This window comes from Armigeres subalbatus, chromosome 3, assembly GCF_024139115.2.
Source record: "Armigeres subalbatus isolate Guangzhou_Male chromosome 3, GZ_Asu_2, whole genome shotgun sequence".
In the NCBI taxonomy this organism is placed as follows: domain Eukaryota; kingdom Metazoa; phylum Arthropoda; class Insecta; order Diptera; family Culicidae; genus Armigeres; species Armigeres subalbatus.
The window spans coordinates 227,081,459-227,098,249 of record NC_085141.1 but is presented as its reverse complement, the minus strand read 5'-3'; the positions used below and the strand labels follow the sequence as shown (position 1 = coordinate 227,098,249).

The following is a 16,791-nucleotide window of genomic DNA, read 5'->3' as shown; positions in this document are numbered from 1 at the left end:
TGGAAACCCATTAGCGAACGAATCTGTGTGTTGAGGATACGGGGCAAATTCTTCAATTACAGCCTAATCAACGTGTACGCACCGACAAACGATAAATCCGACGACGTGAAGGACACGTTTTATGAATGTCTTGATAAAGCCTATGGAGAGTGCCCAAAGCATGACGTGAAAATTGTTATCGGAGACGCTAACGCTCAGGTCGGTAGAGAGGACTTTTTCCGTCCCATAATCGGTAGGGAGAGCCTTCACTCCGCTACCAATGACAACGGCCTACGGCTAGTAAATTTTGCTGCTGCCAGAGGGATGGCCATCAGTAGCACCTACTTTGCACGAAAGAACATCCGAAAGCACACTTGGAGACACCCAAAGCAAGAGCAGCCGAAAAACGAACCCACCGCAGGAAGAAAAAAGAGTACGAAGAACAAGTTATTAGTGAGGCGCAGGAAAAAATGGAGCAGAACGATATGCGGAGGTTTTATGAGTCTGTCAATGGCGCGCGGAGAAAGTCAGCGCCGTCTCCCGTCATGTGCAACGACCAACAAGGGAATTTGCTGACAGATAAAACTGAAGTGGCTGCCAGGTGGAAGCAACACTTCAAGACTTTATTGAATGGAGGAAGTGACGGTGCATCGGTGAACAGAATAAATATTAGCGACGATGGACAAGCTGTGGAGTCACCTACACTAAATGAGGTTAAAAAAGCTGTTAAAGAGCTGAAAAACAATAAGGCTGCGGGGAAGGACCAGCTCCCGGCTGAACTTCTCAAACATGGCAGTGAGCAGCTTTATGAAGTTCTGCACCATATTATGTCGAAAATATGGGAAGACGAGGAAATGCCTGCTAGCTGGTTGGACGGTCTTATTTGCCCTCTCTTCAAGAAAGGGCACAGACTGGAGTGCGCCAATTACAGAGGAATAACACTTCTTAATTCGGCGTACAAAATTATGTCCCGTATTCTGTTTAACAGATTGAGACCGCTTGAAGAGTCCTTCGTCAGCGAATACCAAGCAGGTTTTCGTGAGGGCCGATCAACGACGGATCAAATCTTTACCCTGAGGCAAATCCTTGATAAATTCCGGGAGTACAACGTGCAGACACATCATCTGTTTATTGATTACAAGGCGGCGTACGATTCAGTGAAACGGAATGAATTATGGCAAATTATGCTTGAACATGGTTTTCCGGCGAAACTGATACGGCTGATTCATATAACGTTGGAATAATCGAAATCAAGTGTAAGGGTTGCGGATGAAATATCGACGTCATTTGTTACCTTAGATGGATTAAAGCAGGGTGATGCACTCTCGAATCTACTGTTCAATATTGCGCTCGAGGGAGCGATTAGAAGAGCTGGTGTGCAAAGAAGCGGTACCATTATCACAAAATCGCATGTGCTCCTGGGATTTGCGGACGATATCGATATTATCGGAATTGATCGCCGTGCCGTGGAAGACGCTTTTGTGCCTTTTAAGAGGGAGACAGCGAGGATTGGACTCACGATCAATACCAGCAAAACGAAGTACATGATCGCTGGCAATCAACGTGGGTTCATTAGTGGTGGTGGTAGCGAAATGGTGCTGGATGGTGAAAAATTTGAAGTGGTAAAAGAATTTGTGTATCTTGGAACATTAGTGACGTGCGATAATGATGTTACCCGCGAGGTGAAAAGGCGTATTGCAGCTGCAAATAGGGCTTATTACGGACTTCGTAACCAGCTTAAGTCCCGTAGTCTGCAAACGAAAACAAAACTCGCGCTGTATACTACTCTGATTCTTCCGGTGGCTTTATACGGCCATGAGACATGGACGTTAAAGGTGGCTGATCGGAGAGCTCTCGGAGTGTTTGAGCGTTAGGTGCTGCGGACAATACTCGGCGGTAAACAGGAGAACGGTATCTGGCGGCGTCGCATGAATCACGAATTGTACCAGGTGTATAAAGGGCAGGATATTATTAAGGTTATACAACACGGCAGACTACGGTGGGCTGGTCACGTTGTTCGTATGCCGGAAGAACGTCAAGCGAAGATAATATTTAGTAGAGAACCCAAAGCCTTTTAGGTTCATTTCCTGCCAAAGAGATGGTAATTTCGACTGATTTTAAAATGGTTCAAACCAGAGCATAAAATATTCACATTCACTCCGACTTTTGACATTCGTGTTTCGATTATTCAAAACATAGAATGACTTACTCAGTTTACTTCTTCATAAATTCATTCAATTGATTACCACTGAGTATGGTAGCTGCGCGCGAAAAAAAAACAAAATTAGCCTTGATTATAACTGATTATAATATTATTCGTCTAGTACATTGCCTTCAGCGTTTAAATTTTCAGAGCTGGCAAGATCTTCGAATACTAAAAGTGATTTTACAAAACCTGGATATTCAAGTGATACCTTCTTTCGTATTCTACTACCTAGACCTTAAACTTATCAAAGTATCAGATAAGTTAATAGCTCGAATAAATACGTCATGTAGATTATCAACTCGTGACCTTTTCCTAGCATGATGGGTACGACATTTTTTAGTAGTTTAGTTAGTAGTTTAGGTTTAGGTTGGCACTCTGCTGCTTCTTCATGCCAAGAGGAGCCGACGAATGGATTATTATGCTTATGCCTCCAGCGTGAGCGAGTACTTTATGCACTGTTGCTGGAATTTTATATCAATTATACAAATTAATATACCGCCGATATGTTTCTATATAACAGTCATCAGTTTTTTTAAGATTGAACGGATCTTGGCAATTGATTACTATTAAAATATTACGAAATCTAACAATAAGTTCTTCGCCGATGTCCAAAACTTTGGAAAGTAATTCAGGAATTGAAAAATTTATTTTTTGCAATTCCTGATCATAATAACTGGTTTACAGTTGTCATTTGAGTGATAAAACGGCCTACTTTTCCATACCAACAGAATGGGTGCTTTAATGACCATTATGCAACTCAAATGGGTTGCATAATATTCATTACAGCACTGATTTGGGTGCTATAATGAAAAACCTACATAGGGACAGTAGTTACATGACTACTTTTAGCTGAATTAGTGTGGGTGAGTGTTTAAATAGTGTACTCTAAGTGTCTCGTAATAAATGAAATGGTTTGTTGGACATAACATCACAATTTTCCAAAGGCAATTGCATCCATCGCTTCATAGCTTTTCAAGCTATGCAATTTGGCAGATAAGATGGAATCTTATTGTTCTCTGCCGCAACATAATGTATTCGCATGAATGATCATGTGGAGTAAATTCGATTGTACAATTTTGGTATAGATTTATTATATTAAACCCCTTTTTTCGTCATTGCAAAAAATAGCGTGTGCAACTCGTTGCAAAACTCGATTTTTTCAGCACTCGTAGTATTTATCCAACTCGGCAAGCCTCGTTGGATAAACGTACAACTCGTGCTGAAAAAATCATCTTTTTGCAACTAGTTGCACAAACTACTATTTTTCAATGAACTTATTTGGCTTTTAAATCTTTCGTAACTTTTCACTTTTAAATTTCCATCCTGTAGGAAATATGTAATAAATATTTAAAAAAGCAATCTTGACTATTTGAGATTCTTTTGGTTAAAAAAGTAATACGATTATTATCATAAACAATTCTTTTCAGATTTCTTTTCGATTAAATAACTACTGCACAATATAAATACACGTTGTTAGCGTTAAAGCCGAAAACAAATTCATGATTTGAAAATGTTGGATTTTTGTTGTGCAGATAGTATAGACCCCAAACTAAACTGTGGTGGTGGTCTTTTGAGACACCTCGGCCTTGCTTATTATCTTTGTATTAATCTTCAAAATTGGACAGTTATTCGCTGAACAAATTGCATTTGATTGAAATGCATTTTTTCTACAATTTTCACAATTTTCCTAAGTCTGATGTCTGTGGCGCAATGAGTTTTCATCACAGAGGGCTGAAATTTTGGGAATCTAGGTTTGAACTATCTGGCTATCAAACGGTATACAAGACACGTCATTCAAAGCAAGTCAATTTTTCTATTTTTGGCCACCACTTTCCCCATAGTGTTGCCCCAGGGTACCTTAACCGAGTTTGGTGATAAAAATTAAGTGTGCGTACACTTAAGCACTTCAGTATAAAAGTCCCTTGAAAATACGAATCAAATGAATTTATGGATAATTTGTCATACGTTCATGGAAAAATAGCAGGAATGATATTATTTTTCTTGATCATGTTTAACGGTACTTATTTTCAATTAATTGCTAAATTTTAGATTAGTTATGGATCTTAAAATTATACTTTATGGATACTCCTGAACTATGTTATGGATTTATGGTAGCGTTTTATGGAACATTCGATGTTATTTACGGATCGTTTTTCATTTTTTAATGGATCGGTTTTGTGCATTTAACGGTACAAAGTAAGGGCTATCAAAATTATCCGTGTTACTGTTTACTCTATTAGTCGAGCTATCAGTTATTTATTTGTTAATGGAATAACAAAATATTAATAATATGAACAACGTGAATACAGATTATAATATTCACCTCGATGTCTCCAAATATCCTCATTTAGCCATGTTACAAGATTTTTTTCCCATTGTACTGTTGAAAGTCATTTTTGTTTGTCTCTGAAGGCTTTTACAATAGAGGTAATAAACTATAGAGGAAGATTGTCGCTGTCGTCACTGGCGAAACATCTTTTGTTGGCGAAGATATAGGGCACTAAATGTCAACGAAAGAGAATCAGTACGTTTTGACAGATAGGTTTGGGAACGACAACATAGGGAACCGCAGCGACAATCGTCCTCTATAGTTTATTACCTCTATTGCTTTGGCCGTTTTAACTCAAATTCCGAACATGACTTTTATTCCTAACTCTCACTTTTAAATAGCAATTCTAGCTTTGTTTTCTCACTGCATAATATTGACTTGAAAAAAAAATTATCAGCGAAAAACGCAACTAGATCCACAACCGAAGACACGCCCCACTGTACACAGCTAAAGCAATCAACAATGCTGACGTTATTCAGACCTCGAAACTATTGCTATTGCACGTTTGTTTTTCCTGCCAAGGCTCAGTGCGATTTATTGAACTTTTAATTAACTTCAATTTTTCACCGCAATAGAAATTCATTTGGACAGTTCATACGCATCACTGATTTGTTGCTATTGTTTAGGTTTTCCCACAATAACTTATCTAGAAATCGGTTGATCAATCAAATGCGTTTCTAAATAGTTAGAACGTGCTAATATTATAATACCTGAACATAATATCTCGCACATGCGAGTTGAAACTTTGTAACGCTAATGGTAATATGCGTAACTGAGAGATAGTTTGCGAATAACGATATATTATGTTGTTAAATGATATAAAAGGTTCTCCTGCCTGGCTGGGCGACTTCGACTATCTCTCACCGCGGCTCTGTCACGGATTAGCTGCTGCATGTATGATTGCATTGCATTGATGCTTCCAGACAGACACGACAATAAAGTACCACACAGTAGCATGCAGTGATTTCGCGACGGCGGAGGCGGTCGCGTCGCATAGTTTTGTGGCAACTCTTCGACTTTTCTCTGTTTACTATTCCTATGTTACTATTTGGCAGGTTTAGTCGTGTGTGAAACTTTGTGGAACCGCAATTCTTAAGCCTATTAATATGGATCATCTAAACGACTTCGATTTGGCCGATGATTTAGCTCTACCAGCGCAACGGCGCTCTGATATGCAGAGTAAGCTGAACGACCTGGCCGAACGCTCCTCTACGGCGGGTCTCACCATCAACGTCAACAAGACCAAATCGTTGGATGTCAACACGAAGTATCCCTCCGCAACTTTACGGTAGCCGGGCAACCAGTGGAGAAGTTCTAAAACTTTCAATATTGCGCCGCTCATAATGAAATCTACTCTTCCGCTTATTTTTAATCGCGCCAGAAGGTCGCCTAAGAAAAACATACCATACCACCAGAAAAAAGCTACTTTGATATTTTTGAAAATTAAGCCGCCACGTGGTAGATTGTGGCGGTGAATGCTTTGATAGCAAGTGATATTGTGCCTTGCAATAAAATGTCAACTTTCGTGATAATTTTCCAAGGCTCTCATTGATGTGAAACATTTTGTTGTACTGCAGATAAATTTTACGCATCTATGAGAGCCTTGAAAAATGATCATGAAAGTTGTCAAGCGAGTGATGAAAGGCTAAACTTTTCATTACAGTTTGATCAATATCTATGTCCCAACGCCTTGATGAGTCCTACGGAGGATGCATATAGCACGATGTAAAGATGGTCATCGGAGACAAACGCGCAGATCGGTAGAGAAAGTTTTTTTCATCCTGTCATTTATACTTCATTCCACTATCATCGATAACGACTGGCGAATTGGGACATTTGCTGCTACTAGAAGAATGGCAGTACCTCTATCCCATACATAAGAAAATACGCAAATATACTTGTTGCTGAGTGTTGAATCTTTCTCACAGATAGACAACGTGCTAATCGACGGACGGCATTTCTCAGACGTTATTAGTACAGAGGCCCGAACATTGACTCGGATAACTACCTGGAATTTGCTAATACTCAGACGCGACTATCCAGCATTACGAATCCACTAAACAAAAAACAGAACGAATCTTTTCAACATCCAACGCTTGGCAGTTAATGGGTTGCTGAACAGTTCCGCCAAAAACTGGACGATCGGATAAGAGTTGCCAACGGGTTGACGTCGTCAGCATTTGCGTTGAAGAATATCCATGAAACTAACTACAACAGCCCAGGAACACTGCAAAGCGACGCCAACGAAATGATTGGTTTGATGAGAGGTGCAAGCGAATAATGGTCGAGAAAAACCCGGTAACCGATGCAATCAATCAATGCATAATCAAATTGGAACTAAAGCGATCCATCGAAGATCAGTCAGTCAGCCTTCCCCCTGAGAACCTATGTGCTAAGATATTAGCTACAAGTTTAGTTGCCTAGTATCTGAACGATAGTAAAAGAGTTCACTCCCACAAGTGCGGACCCATTTTGGTAGTATCTAAGGATGTCTAACTAATATAATTTCTTAGCAGTAAAACGTGAGTCGCTCGAATAATTCTGCTTTGGAAAGGGGGGCTCCCATACAAATGAAATACCTATTTCTTCATAACTCGAGATCTAATCAGAGCATAAATCAATTTTAGGCAAAACAAAGTTCGTCGGGTCTGCTAGTATTAAATAATTATGTAAAGTTTTTTCACCAATAAAAATTTTAAATCAAAATTATTTGTTAATCACAAAGTATAAAAAAGTCCTACCCTGTACTACAAATATGCACAGAAAAAATAAAGAACCTTAAAAAAAAGTTTAAAGAACTCAACTTTGAGTACGAAGTTCAAATTTTAAACTCAATATTAGGTAGTTTTCTCACTCCCTCTTATGAATGATATTATAAACAAAGAGAGCTGCATCGACCCAACGTATGCTGTTCCGTGGAAGAAGCCAAATTTGAGTTGTTTTCACCATAGTCTCGAGTGAGTGAAAATAACATAAATTTGAGTTGGTGAAACTTCATAGTGGGTGAAAATTCAACACGGGAGTAAAGGCAAAGTATTCACCGGATTTTTTCGCATTTTACTTATTTTTGGCTTCTTCCACGCAAGGACGGATTTGAGTGAAAGGAACCGTAAAGTGAGTTGTTTCGCGGTTCCGTGTGAGACTCTCTTTCATTACGCTCTCTTTCGCTAATATCTAGGTTAGTTTTACATTTGTGGTAATATGTATTTTCAACTCAGCACGCTAAACCAAGCTATTTTCTTTAGATCTCTGCTAAAATGCCAATTGATTGACGAAACAATTTTACCGAAAGCTTCACCAGAAACCGAGCCAGAGTCTAAGTTGTAAATAAGCTCTGTGTACTGTCAAACTACGTCAACATGCAGTACTCTTTTATGTATGACAACGAGATATTAGTGTGCGTGCATTATACAGCGTTAAAGTCTATCTAACTCGCACAAACATACTTCAGATTTCCAATAAGAAATTTACATTTCTGTCACATTCAGTATTGTTTGGCATGGATCTTATCCACAAAATATCACTATGAATTACCTGGAAAACTTGGTCATATATTTCAGCAACCTCTCGGCGTTCTATATTTTCAGCGTCGCCACTTCGGTAGCAGTGGTTTTACTAACACTCTATCTCGGAATAGTGACACGATTCTCGAATGGTATCACCGAGCAGACGGATAACAAATCGCAGGTAAATTCAACGCCATTCTCAAGGTCACCGTGTACTATTCTAAATCAAAACAATCATTTTAGAATACACTGTCCACCGATGGAGGGCCAGACAGTGACGAAAATGATTCTGAGAATGAAAACCTTAAGATTGAATCCGTCCGGCAATTGAAGTCAGCGAAACTGAAATGCTTGGAACAACAGCTGACCGATGAGCAGCGGCAGTATGAGAAGGAGTAAGTTTTGAAAATATGTAGATTATCTAAACAAATTTTAAACTTTCACGATTTACCATTGCGTAAGTACTGAACAACAGTTATCGGCAATGCTGGATGCTGCATGCATACATTAAATCGTTTTCATTCAAATTTACAAGTTTTCTTAGTCTAATAAATTGTAAAGTATAGTTCATTTTGAAAATGACTTAGATATTAATCACACGTGAATTATTTTGCTGAAAATTCGCCAACAAACCTCTTATATGAAAAAATAAGCATCATTTTGCCATTCTACACGCTGTAACTCAATAAATATCAAAGGTCATCTTCAGTAATAAGAAAGTTAGTAAGACAGCTAATTTTCAGCAGAATAATTTACGTCTTTCTACAACGTTTACTGAAATCTCAGTCTCATTTTTACAATTATCTATCCGTTTGTAATGAAATGTTTCCAATTTTTCACTTTTTCCCTAGGATTGAGAAAGCGCAGCTATCAGCAATTTTCGAGTTGTTGAAGGAACAAAGTGAACGATTTGAGCTTGGATCCAACTTGAATGAAAACGATCTGAAAGAACAACTCACCTTATACCGGTGAAAGACACAAAATAATATGAACCACATATAATAGGTTCGAAAAATAGTGAACGTCACCCAATAATGTTTTATAAGAGTCGTAATTTTCCTGAATCATTTTCAAATGGTGTGAATAATTCATCACGAAACTTTTTTATTCGTCTTGTTTTCAGCCGAGATACGTCTGTGGTAACGAGAGTTGGTTGATTTTTTTGATAATATAATTATTTTTCAGCCATTTGTTATGCTTTTTATGAATGAATAAATTAGTTAGCACAAAAATCTTAGTCAAGTTTGGAAAAAAACATAATTAACTTTCCAACAGAATAAAATCTAGTCAAAAATAGAACAATAAGGATAAATTATCTTATAAAGGTTGATTTAAGAATAATTTTTGTGTATTATAATAAAACGCATATCATAATTCACAAAACATTGTTTTAATTTTATGTTTTTTTTAATAGAACTGAGGGTAATCAATCGGTTCATACGTTTTCTTAAGAGCCCCGCACATAGGACACGTTTGCGTTGCGTTTGACAGCTTTCTCATGGGAAATGTGTCAAACGCAACGCAATCGTAACCTATGTTCGTACCTCTGTATTCTCGGTTAATTACTATGTTTGAAAAAAAATCTCATGGTGTTACTTTCAGTCAGAGAAGACGAATTACAAATTCTCAATAGCCTTCAGACACAAATAAAATGTTGACCAGTGTTGGTAAAATCATTCATAAAACTCGATCATTAAGCGCTCCCGCGCGAACCAACTCGTTTGCGATTTTAAAATAATGCATCACGTCTGAGTTTTCCATGCTAAAATGGATCATTTCACTAAGCTCCCAAAAATAATTTCGCTGTTTATAATCAATTTGGGGGCCAATTATTGTTTACACACGCAAGAGTATCCATAATACTATGTGTTGAACGTTAATTTACTGTTATTTTACGAAGGAAAACAAAAGTAAACCTACGATGATTCAAATGGATGATTCAACACAGCCATATGATTTTTTAGGTGCTGAGTTGGGTGCTTTTCAACCGTTTCAACTCACGAGTGATTTGATTCGTTTATGAGTTTTGAGATTTTGAGCTTTTCCCAATACTGATGTTGACGATTTTTGACGTTGGTTTACGTCTTTTAAATTTACGTCATTTAAAAATATTCAATTTGGCCGCCCAATGTTAAATTTGCCCTTTAACAGTAAATTTCATTTCGGCTATTAGCCATCCGGCATGAACGAACATGCATAAAATGTTGATCAAATTTCGCATCCACTATCGCACTATAAGCAATTCTACGTTCAATTTGCGGTCGTATCTTTAATACAACCCTCTACCTTTTTTCAAATCCGACGGTTGAACCCAAAAGTTGACCATAACCAGGGATGATAGATACAATGATCAGTTGCCTGTATCGAAAGTAAAATCTCTGTATTTATCCTTTTTGGCCTTTTCACGGACCGGCATCGCGAAGTTGGGTTCCTACTAAGCGCTCAAGCACACTCTGCGCTTATGAAGTGGGAACCTATAAGTGAAAGGATAATCGTTGCCAGATTTAGAACAAGGGTCCGAAACCTCACTGTAATCCAATGTTATGCGCCAACCGATGCTACCGATCTGCAAGACAAATAGAACTTCTACAGTCAACTCAATCCCGAAGGGTGATATCAAGATCTGTTTAGGCGCCACGGTCTCGTAGAAATGAGCAAAAACAGAGGGCTGTTTGCAGAATTCTGTGGTAATATCAACATAATGATCGGGGGATCGCTCTTTCCTCATCGACCGGTTCACAAGGTCACGTGGGTCTCCCGTGACTGCTTTACAGAAAATCAAATCGACCACATCTGCATTAGCCAATACCACGGTGAAACGGTCCTTCGTTAAAGAACTGAAGTCGCGTGCTGCTGATATTCCGGAAGGTGGTAGCGTGGAAGAACAATGGACCGCCATTAAGAATCCCTTCATCGCCACCAGCGAGAAAACAATGGATCAACGATGGGACCTGGAGGAAGATAGAGAAGCGGAGAAAAGCCAAAGCCGCGATAGAGCGATCAAAAACCAGAGGAGCCAAAGTCTTAGCCCGTGAACGATACTCGACTCTTGAGAAGGAAGCAAAACGCTCATGGCGACGGAACAAGCGAGCGTGGGCAGATTCTGTGGCCGACGAAGGAGAGAGAGAGCCGCAGCAACCGAGAATATTTGCCTAATCTATGATATCTCACGACGCTTAAGCAGGGCGAAGATGAAAGCAAAGATGCCTGTGAAATACGCGAATGATCAGTTATTAACCGACTCAACTGACCAGCTGAAACGAACAGCTTTTTCAAGTGCCAGCCAGACCACCACCACCTCGGCATAATCTGCCTAAGATCCGACGTATAACACGCGTCGATACCGATGCTCCATCACTGCTAGAGATTCAAACAGCCATCCAATGCATGAAATCGAATAAAGCCCCAGGGGTCGATCGCATATCAGCCGAGATGCTCAAAGCTGACCCCATGACATCCGCTCAACTACTGCATCATTAATTTCGTAATATCTGGGCACCGCAACTTTCCCGGTCTACTGGAGGCAAGGTATCTTAGTGAAGGTGGCCGAAAATGGTGACCTAACTGTATGCGATAACTGGCGAGGCATTATGTTGCTGTGTACGGTTCTCAAAGTTCTATGCAAAATTATCCTAGCCCGGATTCAGGAGAAGATCGACGCGACTCTCCAGCGAAAGCAGTCCGGATTCCGTGCCGGAAGATTCTGTGTGGACCATATTGTCACGCTCCGTATCATTCTGGAGCAGGTCAACGAATTCTCAGCTAGGCCTCTAACGGAGCCTGTGGGGTACCTGGGCACCCTCCACAGTAATTGTCCCTTACCGCGTCATGCTGGGCTCTGGCGTGGTGGACCTCTTTTCCCGAGCTACTCGTGGGACCAAAATGGAAAACCAAGTCAATTCTTCAATTAGTGGTAGTAGTGTAGGCGACAACCCCTTCGCAAGAGGTGGGTTGTTCAGGTCTCCGCCTAGGAGGCCAGAGGCAATAGTCAGCAGCTCAGTGCGCAGCGCCAGCGTGGGTCACTCAACCTTCCTCTCGGCTAGAAAAACGCCGGTAGGGGTTATTGACGGCCCATGGCTTGTGGAGGCGATGAACCGCAAGCGCGATGGGCTTTCGGCCTTCGAGGTGGCGACGGAACAGCTGGACGCCATCATCGACTTTGCGTCATCGAAGCATAATATCAGCAAGGACCTCAAGAGGAGCTTGCAGAAACTTCGAAAGTCGATGCTGGTCGCCAAGCTGGAGAGGGCGGTCGGGACGGCCAAGTGTAAACCCGTGAAATCGGTGGAGTCGAGGTCTACCCAGACTGAGGCCCAAGGATTCGCTGACTCGGGCAAGGTCGAATCGACCGAAGGCGTGCCAGCGAAAACGGTGGTGCCAAAGTCTACCCAGACTGAGGCTCAAGTATTTGCGGGTACGTCGGGGGTGACTGCTCCCACGGAGCAGACACAAAAACGGGGGAGACAGTCTCCAGGGGATGAGCTCCCTGGGGGCCGCTCCAAAACGCGGAGGGTTACTACCCCGAACAAGGGTAGTGGGGCTGGGAAGCTGAACCCCAGCCAGGTACCTCCAAAACCGGGGGAGGAAGGACCTGAAAAGGTCCGTCCACTCAGGAAAGACGGTGGCAAGGGGTTACGGCAGGCTGGAAGCTCTCAGCCGCACCAGACCAGGGAAATAGAGGGGGATGACGCCTCCTGGACCCTGGTCAAGAACAAGAGGAAACCGAAGACGTCAAGGGCCGAAAAGAAGGCCCAGGTGAATGAGGGTAGCAAGAAGTCTAGGGTAGGCGCCAATCGCTCCAGGAGCGATGCCCTAGTTATCACGGCGGACGAGGCTAAGTACTCGGATGTTTTGAAGGCGATGAGGAGTGATGTCAAGCTCGGTGAACTCGGCGCCGACGTACGTCGAATAAGACGTACCCGGATGGGCGAGATGATCCTCGAGCTGAAGCGGGGCGTCTCGCAAAAGGGCGCCGCCTACAAGAAGTTGGCGGAGGAAGTCCTAGGCGAGACGGTCAAGGTGAGGGCACTCACGACGGAGGTGAATCTAAGGGTTAAAGACCTGGACGAGATCACCAAAGTCGAAGAGCTCGTCACGGCACTGCGGCGACAGTGGAGACGCCCACCGCAGCCGTTCGGCTACGGAAAGGTCCGGCAGGGACGCAGGTAGCATTGCCCAAGTAACATTTCAAGTTTTATTCCGCTCTAGGAATAGTTTTTAAGATCGAATTACAAGAACTGACAATAAAACCCATTACTACATGATTACCTTCTGATGACCATTATAAGAGTAAGATATGTGCAAAAGGCCCTCTCTAGATTACCACTATAAACCTCTTATAAGAGTATATAAAAATCCGTTTCAAGCCGCCCGCAAAAAAGGGAATTTGGCTGCGGCAGCTGTCAAAAATTTGCTTTGAAAAAAGAGAAACAAAATCTTGCAAACAAATAATAACAAACTAAAGTGTTGATGAAAATCATGATGAGGATGATTACAAAATAATATTTTTTCAAAGTTTTTTTTTTTCAATGTACTTTTATGGAAATGAGGTGCGCGCTCGATTTCATGGTGAAAGCTAGTGTAAAAATGAGATTAAGCACTACGCGCCCGCAGAATAGTATAGTTTTGGGCAATGAATTTAAAATTATTATAACATCAATAACGTAAATCTTCACTAAATTAATTAATATTACACCCAAATATGTTTGTTTTTTATATCCTTTACCAAAAACGTGTCTTTTGCGGCGAAAATACCGTCTAATCATAAATTCCAGTGATAAATTTCACTGCCTTGAAGATGGCTCTCCATTTCCAATATGGCCATCATAGATTTCGATCAGAAAAATGTTGCTCTTATTAAACACCGTTATAAACCCTTTGCAATGTAAATATTCTTATTGGGATTATTCATTTGACCACATTACGACCCAAAATTATGGCTTTGATTAAGCTTTGAAAATTGAACTTATCATGCTCTTCGTTACAACTGTAGAGCTGCTAACAAGACCAGTCGGCATTTGGCGTTTGAAGCTTTTCGAGCTGATTTATTAGAGGTTTATTGATAGCAATAAGATCGCCAATAAATCATAGCAACTAGCCATGGTGACTGCTTTCATAAATCCGCTATAAGAATTAAATAAATCTAACAGGCATGAAAATTGTTACTTGGGTTGGTTCGGCTATCTGCAGCGGACGCTTCCAAGATAGTCAAGTTAGGGAGCGTCAAAGTGGGATGGTCGGTATGCCCTGTGCGCATATACGAGCAACCCGAAGTTTGCTTCAAGTGCCTGGAACCGGGGCACAAGCAATGGGACTGCAAAGGCCCTGACAGAAGCAATCTCTGCCGACGCTGCGGATTGGAGGGACATAAGGCACAATGCTGCACGAACCCTCCCAATTGTTTGATTTGTTCCAGCAAAGCTGTGAACAGCAAGCACCCCATGGGGGGTTCGATGTGCCCGGCGTTTAAGCGTGCTGCAAAATCACAGTGCAGGTAACGCAGCTGGCTTGCTCGGCTTCGCCCGAGTGTTTGGTGTGCGCAGGTTTAGAGGAAACGGCGGAACACGTGTTGTTCGTGTGCTCTCGTTTTCGCGCAATGCGTGACCACATGCTTGCCACATGTGGTCTGGACACTACCCCGGACAACCTAGTTTGGAGGATGTGTAAAGATGAAGTTGGCTGGAACGCCGTTTTATCGGCTATCGCCCAAATCGTCTCGGAGCTACACAGAAGGTGGCGCGTGGACTCAAGGATGGCTAGTTCAGGCGCAAATAAGAGGTGGTCCAAAGGATCGGAGTCGGCTTAATGGGTCATACCGGTGGTCATGCTCTGTGGTCGAACTCGATCCTTTTACCGAACAAGTGGCCGCGCGAAGAACAACATGGTATCGTCGCTTTCGCGGCGTCGGTCAACCGGGCGGGTTCCGAGCCCGAGGACGGAAAGGGGTCCTCGTCAAGGCTGGGGCAGGCGTAGGCAAGTCCCTCTGTGTGCTGGCGATTAGGCCCTATCGCAGAAAGGTCAATTTGGGGTGCACGCGGCATCATCATTTTTGATACCAGTCGTGCAGAGGGAAGCAGGCGCGAATTCGACCCTTCCCACCTTCCGAGGACATAGGGCGTGGTAAGGCCACCTGGAAAGCCGGCAACGCGATGGCACGATACCATGGTGTTCTTCTAAAAAAGCCAGTTACGATGTTCGGTGCTGCAAGGACACGCAGCTAACCTCGAGGGTGCGTTGTGCACTGGCCCCTCTTTGAAGCATTACTTTCTGGTTGTACCGAAAGGACTATGGGCTTGGCGGCAATGGAAACGGTTTAGCAGGTCGGGGATGTAGTCCTGCCTCCCTCGGTGATCCCTAACCCCGCACTTCCTGGCCAACCCAGGATGTCTGTTGAGCAGATTCCCCCTCCATTGTTTAGGAAGAAAAAAAAAAGACCCTATTCGGGTCGTAGCTGGTGTGAGGCAAGGACGTATTCTATCACCGTTACTGTTCCTCATCGTAATCGACGAGATTCTGATAGGTGCGATTGACCGTGAACCAAACCTTGAGCTGTCATGGCTATAACATGGCTATGGCCTATAACCATGAAGCACCTAAACGACTTCGAATTGGCTGATGATGTTGCATTCCTCGCTCAACGGCGCTCTGATATGCAGAGTAAGCTCAACGACCTTTCCAAGAGTTCTTCTTCGGCAGGCTTAGTCATCAACGTAAACAAAACCAAATCGTTGGATGTAAACACGGTGACCTTTTCCAGTTTCACAGTAGCCGGCCAACCAGTGAAGAATGTTGAAAGCTTCCAATATCTTGGTAGCCAAATGGTGTCAGACGACGGTACCAAGATCGACATAGGCGCACAGATCAAGGAAGTAAGGGCTGCCTTTGCGAGTTTAAGAAATATCTGAAAAAACAGGCAGATAAGTGAACACACCAAAATACGAATTTTCAACTCTAACGTGAAATCTGTGCTGTTATACGCTAGTGAAACATGGTGTTTATTAGCGGAGAACATTCAACGGCTGCAGGTCTTCATCAAAAGATGCCTGCGGTATATATTTCGGGCCTGGTGGCCTCACAACTTGATCTCAAACAACGAGTGTAGCCTCTTATTTCGGTTTCATTTTACGTCAATATTATTTTTGTATATAATTAATTATTCCACTTCATTATGGTAATTTAACTTAAGAAATTAAAATTAGAACTAAGCATAAATTGAACTGCACCTAAAATAATAATTGAAATTGAAATAATATAAATATAAATATCGATACCCTTATCCACCTGAACACCCCAATTCCCCGATCAACACTGCACCCGTCACTATCAAGCCACAGTAAATCATAACTGTCGTGCACGCTCCCACACACTGAGAGCGCACCCCATAAAACCGGTTGTCATCGCTGGAACCAGGATCAGAAGGGAACAATCCAAACCCGTGCCAGAAATGTGAGCGGTGAAGTGCGCCATTCGTTAAGGGCAGAAAAATTGCGGCTCGTTGGTGAGCATATACTAGATTCGTGGTTCCCGGAAGAAGAAACCACCGGGGATAGTGAACTTTGAGAAGAAGAAGCCACCGGTGTTTGAAGTCCGGCAATTCAGTATTAGTGGAAAAGCAACAGTTTGAGCCTCGTCCGGTTGGTCCCCCGCTCAACAAAAGAGAAGCCGGCTGGCGTGCAACGTAATCAACGGAACCGTTTGTACTCCGTCCGGCAAGGCAAGTCGGTAGTTATGAAGGATACTACGATCACGTGTCCAGGACAGCACCGTGGCTT

General features: G+C 42.2%; 1 protein-coding gene across 1 annotated transcript; it reads left to right on the top strand.

Moving 5' to 3' along the window:
- Positions 1-7,975: 7,975 nt before the first annotated feature.
- LOC134226302 (uncharacterized) lies at positions 7,976-9,403 on the top strand. Its single transcript, XM_062706990.1, has 3 exons — positions 7,976-8,201; positions 8,264-8,415; positions 8,872-9,403. Exons 1-3 carry the CDS (start codon positions 8,040-8,042, stop codon positions 8,990-8,992), a joined length of 435 nt encoding a protein of 144 aa, XP_062562974.1. The 5' UTR covers positions 7,976-8,039; the 3' UTR covers positions 8,993-9,403.
- Positions 9,404-16,791: the final 7,388 nt, after the last annotated feature.

Excerpts from the sequence above, each read along its gene's own strand:
- LOC134226302 (XM_062706990.1), top strand. The coding sequence starts at position 8,040 with ATGAATTACCTGGAAAACTTGGTCATATATTTCAGCAACCTCTCGGCG. Across the intron at positions 8,202-8,263 it reads AGACGGATAACAAATCGCAG|AATACACTGTCCACCGATGG; the intron begins GTAAATTCAACG and ends CAATCATTTTAG. Across the intron at positions 8,416-8,871 it reads CAGCGGCAGTATGAGAAGGA|GATTGAGAAAGCGCAGCTAT; the intron begins GTAAGTTTTGAA and ends CTTTTTCCCTAG.